Consider the following 6,000-nt stretch of genomic DNA (forward strand, 5'->3'; position numbering starts at 1 on the left):
GTGCTCTTATGTGTGACTAAGTGAAAGATGGCTATAATGGGCCTTAGAAGGAAATATACATGTTGGGTACCTTTCTCAGGCTTGAGTTACAGTGCTGTTGGCCTTAAGTTCAATATTATTGAATGAACAATACATACTAAATAAGATGTCTTTAAACACACACATAAAACTAGGTTACATATTGACTGGCTGAGAAAAACATAGTAGTCAGAAGTTCATAGGAACTTAACCTTGTATTTTTTTCTAGAAGCAGTGGTTCAAAATTCGGTAATTCAGTTTTTGCGGTGATTTTATAGAACATAACTCTCAAATAACAAGAACCAATCTTATATAGAAGGATTGGGTGTGTGGCTCAAGTGTTAAGAGTGCCCTCTTTGCAAGCGTGAAGCCCTGAATTCAAACCCCAGTCACACACACACACACACACACACACACACACACACACACACACACACACACAGTGCCCTCTTTGCAAGCGTGAAGCCCTGAATTCAAACCCCAGTCACACACACACACACACACACACACACACACACACACACACACACACACACACAGTGCCCTCTTTGCAAGCGTGAAGCCCTGAATTCAAACCCCAGTCACACACACACACAGTGCCCTCTTTGCAAGCGTGAAGCCCTGAATTCAAACCCCAGTCACACACACACACACACACACACACACACACACACACACACACACACCCCCAAAAAGAGTGGAAAATGTAGACTAGCATAAAGAAGAAAGTTAAATTCAGTTTTACCACACAGAGATAGCTACTGTTGATATAATTATATTTCTAGTCTTTTCCTATTAATACATAAGCATGTTTTTCAAAAACTAAGATGATAACATATGTTTTCTAATAGATACATCGTGCATATTTTCCCATGCCATTAAATACTTTTAATAATATTTTAGTAGGTACATTATGTCATAATTTATTTGATCAAGATGCCAACATTAGACATTTGAGTTATTTTACTAAATTTTTGCCTTTCTTTTGTTACTTGTTATCTGTTATCTCAGATAAAAGTACAAACCTCATTACCTCTAAAAATGGACATAACCTACATTTAGGAATATTGCTTCTGACATAGCATATGAATCTGATTTTGATTTATTCTTTTTTTTTTTTCACTTTTTTTCTCTTACAGTTCTTATAGTTGTGAAATACCGTACTTGATTTGATGACAGAGATCCTCATTAAACAAGATCTGGGACAATAATAATTATAATAAAAGATTGCTGCATAATTTAAATGAAACCTATGTATAACTTTCAAAAGTTCTTTTTCAACAAACTAAGAGGCAAGTATCACTTCAAATTGGAGCATTGAGAATGTTCAAATATCTTCTTCCCTTCTAAAAAATGTACTTTGAATAATTATGTTTAAGGCAAAGATAACTCTATTTTACTGTATTCCAAGGATCTAATTTGAAGCTAGATACTTGCCAGTTCCTTATTTGTGTATATAGTTAAACACTGGTAACAATATTTCATACTAGTATTTTAGTGGCATAAGGACCTGCATTATTGCATCAAAGTGTGGAGATAAGGCTGGGCATCAGGAAGCCTGTGCAGAGTACCAAATCATTATGCTAAAAGTGATGCATAACCATTCCATCAATACTGCAAGAATATTCTTTTCCTATTACAGTTGCTTTTCAAGCAATTTCCGCATACTTATGTGTGTAACAAAAACTAAATGCTATAAATATTTCTGCTTCAGCTATAACTGAAAACATTCCAGTAAACTTAATTTGAGTGTATGAGGAATTAGGTAGATTTATTTTGGTATTTGAATTATGGAAATGGGAAATCTAAACGGTGTGGAAAGCATAATATGCCATCATAAAACTGGAGACCATAAAATTATTGAAGAATATCATTGGAGTGTTTGAAAATGACCAGTATATAGCTACTAGTCATGGTCCAGTCTTCTGTCAGTTAAACTCCAATAAGGAGGGACCAGTCCTAATGCAAGTGAAATCCACAGGTAACGCTTTCCTGAATTTAATTTTTATAAGTTAGTGTTTTCACTTTAACCCTTTACTGGAAGTCCTAAAGTTAGCAAAACCATCTTCTTTGCACTTTGTCTTTGCATTCTCTGATCATCCTCGGGGAGATGTATGTTGCACAATCTAGTGTCAAAATAGCCAGCAGTAATGAGTAGTAAAAAGTCTGGAGTATAGGTAAACAAGTCTGGAGTATTAGTAAACAAATACTAAGTTAGGTTCACCACTAACCTCAGCTTGTTTTTATAATAATAAAATGTATTAATTTTAAATGTGCCAACCCTTTTGTGTTTAAACAAGTTAAAGTGAAAATATATACTAATATGGAAGGAGAAAATGTTATAATAAAGTTGGAGATTTGGAGAAACTTGTGCACATGGCCATCTTAATTTGGAAGTAGGGTTAATAGAAATTACCAGTATTTCAAGGGTGAAAATAATGATTTCATATAACAGATTTTATTTCTTTGGTCATTTTAATTCAAAATGTATGAAACAATCTGGATTGTTTCTTTTTTTTTTTTTTTTTGCTGAATTCTATGGTAGTTAGTACTAATTAGCAAAAATGTTCAGTGTAGAATGGAAAGAAATTTAAAGTGAGAAAGCAGTTTAAGAGATATTCAAGAGAGTTGCAAGTTACAAAGATCTAACTAAATTGTATGGTTTGCTTAGAGCATTTGAAAAGTGATGAAGGTCTTGCATTTTATGGAGTGTTGCCTGTGGCCTCCAATCTTTTCAAAGCTGTACATTCAGGTGAATAGCATCGAACTGCTAATAAATCCTTTTGCAAAAAAGGAGCATTTTTAGAATTTCAGTAGCTAATAGTTTAGGGATGGAAACGTTTCAACTGAATGGGCAGAATCAGCCTAAATACATGTATGTCTTTTATTTGGATTGTAAACTAGACTCGTAAGTGGTTAGTTTTCCATTAGTTGGTGTAGAAATTGAAGATAAAGATTATTTCTTTAAAAACTCCACATTTTCCAGTGCTTCTTTTAACAAAGTATGCCACTTTTAAAAAAACAATTATAAAAAAGTTATTTTTAAATTTTTAATCATAAAAATAAAAAATATATAACTTTTATATATGTAGTTGTTTTGTATTTAAATATATTGCTGCTGAGAATACTGGTGATGGACTTGTGACTCTTAGATGTTTTCAGCAGTGGCTTGGCTCACAGTTCATTTTGTCTTTTTCCATCTTGATTAATTTTAAGACTCTTAAAATGGATGACATATTTATGACATTATTGTAATGTTGGAGACATGAGCCTCCTTAAGGTAAAAAACAGAAGAGATACAGTTGTTCAAATTGATTCCACACTTTCCTTCATTCCCTCCCTTAATCATTCTTTCTTTCATTCAGCTCAGATCATCCTGCACTTGAAAAACTGAAGTTTTACCACCATCAAACTATCATTTTTTAACAACAATGAAGATCAACAGAAAAAATTCCAGTAGCTTTGCAAATATTAGTTGATACCCAGTGAAATTGGGTTACTATTTTTATGTGTGAAACATACCCTTGTGATTTATGTTTAATTGCAGAAGCCTATTATTGCCTTGTAGCAATTTTGTGATTATAATTCTGATTAGTTGGTTATTATCATAACTCAGTGATATATGTGGTCTTCTGGCTCCTCTGTTCTAAGAAAAGCACACTGGAAGTTGTCCCTAAGATTTTATAAACTGGGAGATTTTTTTTAATTAAAGGGGAAAGTTCAGTATTGAAAATGGAACATTATCTAAAATGGAGAGAGAAAAATTAATACACGCCATGTATAGAAATACTTGTGTTAGCTCTCCTGTAGTTGGCCTGTTATTATAGTCTTTCTGTACATTTCTATGCTCTGCACTAGAAAATTATAACATTGCCATTTTTATAGCTTAAATCAACATCTTTTAATTCTGTGTAGCATGTGGGTACTTTGTAAATACTTATATATGTACAGACTAAGGGAACAAAAATAAAAAGAATTGAAATCTCGAATTGCCAACAATATACTCTTAAACATGTTTGTCCTGTTATCACTGTTGCTCACGCTGCCTGTATTTACAAGTGTAAAACACTATGAATAGAAAATATGCAAGAAATTGTTTTTCCGTGTTGAGAACAAATACCATTAGATGTCCTTAATTGTATTGAGTCAGTGTGTTAAGTCAAGGACTATTGCGTTAATCTAATTCTGTTTTCACATGAAAATGTGATTGGAGTCAATTTCATTTTTCTGTGAGTGCATAGTAAGAGCATGAATCAATCTAAATATATATTTTTGGGAATGCAGTGTGGTGCTTTGGTTTGTGCAGGAAATTGTCACAAAACAATGTAAAGAACCTGTGGCTCATAAAGAGCTGAAAGGTGCTATACATCCTGATTTGTCATTTTTTCCATGTTGTTGACAAATGGTCCCACTCCTTAGACTGGTGTAGGGTTTGGGCTTTTTACTTTCTCTTGTTTGGTTAGTTAGTTGGTTTTTGAAATGGGGTCTCACTGTTGCACTGTTGTGTAGTCCAGGCAGACCTTGAACTCAGAATCCTCCTACCTTAGCCTTTCAAGTGCTGGGATTTCATGCCTACACAACCATGCCTGGCTGAGATGGGGTCTTGCTGTGTTACTCAGGCTGATCTCAAACTCCAAAAATAGACTGGAGGCATGACTCAAGCAGTAAAGCACCTGCCTACCAAGCATTGAAACTCTGAGTTCAAACCCCAGTCTCACAAAGAGAGAGAAAAAGAAGCTACTTAGAACAAGGAAAGCACAACAAATCCAGTTATAGGGGATAAATGCAAGCTTAAAAGCAAGGCCATACCATGTTTCAGGGTCTTCCCTACATCCAGCATATTCCTGACAAATACAAGTCTGTGCCTTGGAAGTCACAAAGATGCCAATGAGAGTTGACTGCCACAGTGTTCACTGGAGAGGTGACATGGTCTATGTAAGAGGGGTCACTACTGAAGATAATTGTGTTCTTATAATAATTAATATAGAAAAAATTTGGTTTTAAGCCCTAACTTAACCATTTTGGCAAGTGCCTTTGATGCTGAAGATGTGCAGTGGATGATAAGCAAATGTTAGTGTCCTGAGCCCTTTTCTCCATCTTCTCAACTCAGAACATTATACAGTGTTGCCAAGTTCAGTCCTTCGTGTTCAGATTGGATGTGTGTTTGTAGCCTCTCCATGGTAAGCAGTAAAATAAACCATTTCATAGAAAATGAAAAGCAAGCACCTTGGCTTATTCAGTATGTGTCACCTGTTGCTTTAACTTCAAAGCATAGCTTATTTTAGCAGTAACATAATATGGTAGCATACATAACCACCCAGACTTAATCCATCCCACTTTCCCAGTAACATTCATGAAGGAAAATTAAGGGGGAAAAAAGGTATGCTTTCACCAAAAAAACTCATGACTGCATTTCGATTATAGAAAAAAAGAACTCTTGCTTTACCTCAGTATGTCTACTTAAAAGGGAGGAAGGTAGACAAATTTCAATTTTCAGGTCCCAGTGAGACAACCTGACACCTATCCCTCAGCTGCGTTTAGAAGCAGCCGGAGTACTGATCATCCTCTCCAACCTCCCTCTACCCCCACCCTAAACTTTGTCCTTTTAATTCTTCAAAAAGGTGTGGCGGGGATGATACTGGAGCCTTCTGTACCCTGAGAAATGTAGTCTCTGCGGATAACGTGCTGCTATAATCAGAAATGGAGAGGGGAAGCACATAGTAAGTGCATTCTGAGGATGGTACCACTTAAGTAACCAACACGGGTGGCAGCCTGGCAAAAAGGCCAGATCTTCCCTAAATCCAAATGAGTCACACTTAGTAAATGCCCATTGGATGCGCCAAAAAGTGTTTTTCAGCTGTAGAAGTAGAAATAAGGAGGGATAAGAGGCGCTGTACTGCTTGAGCCATTCCTCCAGTCCTTTTTGTTTTGGTTATTTTGGAAATGGGGTCCCTTTCTGCCTGGACTGGCCTAGACTGTGGT

At 35.6% G+C, this 6,000-nt stretch overlaps 1 protein-coding gene across 11 annotated transcripts in view; it reads left to right on the forward strand.

Moving 5' to 3' along the window:
* Vamp4 (vesicle associated membrane protein 4) overlaps positions 1-4,029 on the forward strand; it is a 35,351-nt gene extending 31,322 nt beyond the window's left edge. For 8 of the 11 annotated variants that reach the window (XR_012438836.1, XR_012438831.1, XR_012438834.1 and 5 more), the window contains 2 exons: positions 1,158-1,310; positions 3,384-4,029. Coding sequence is in view for 3 of the 11 variants with exons in the window: in XM_074047486.1 (XP_073903587.1) it covers positions 3,384-3,444 (61 nt within the window). In the remaining 8 variants the exon portion in view is untranslated. The remainder of the gene's footprint in view (positions 1-1,157; positions 1,311-3,383) is intronic. The other 3 variants (XM_074047486.1, XM_074047484.1, XM_074047485.1) reach the window with 1 other exon arrangement.
* The last annotated feature ends 1,971 nt before the right edge of the window (positions 4,030-6,000 follow it).

This window comes from Castor canadensis, chromosome 11 (assembly GCF_047511655.1).
Source record: "Castor canadensis chromosome 11, mCasCan1.hap1v2, whole genome shotgun sequence".
NCBI classification, from domain to species: Eukaryota; Metazoa; Chordata; class Mammalia; order Rodentia; family Castoridae; genus Castor; species Castor canadensis.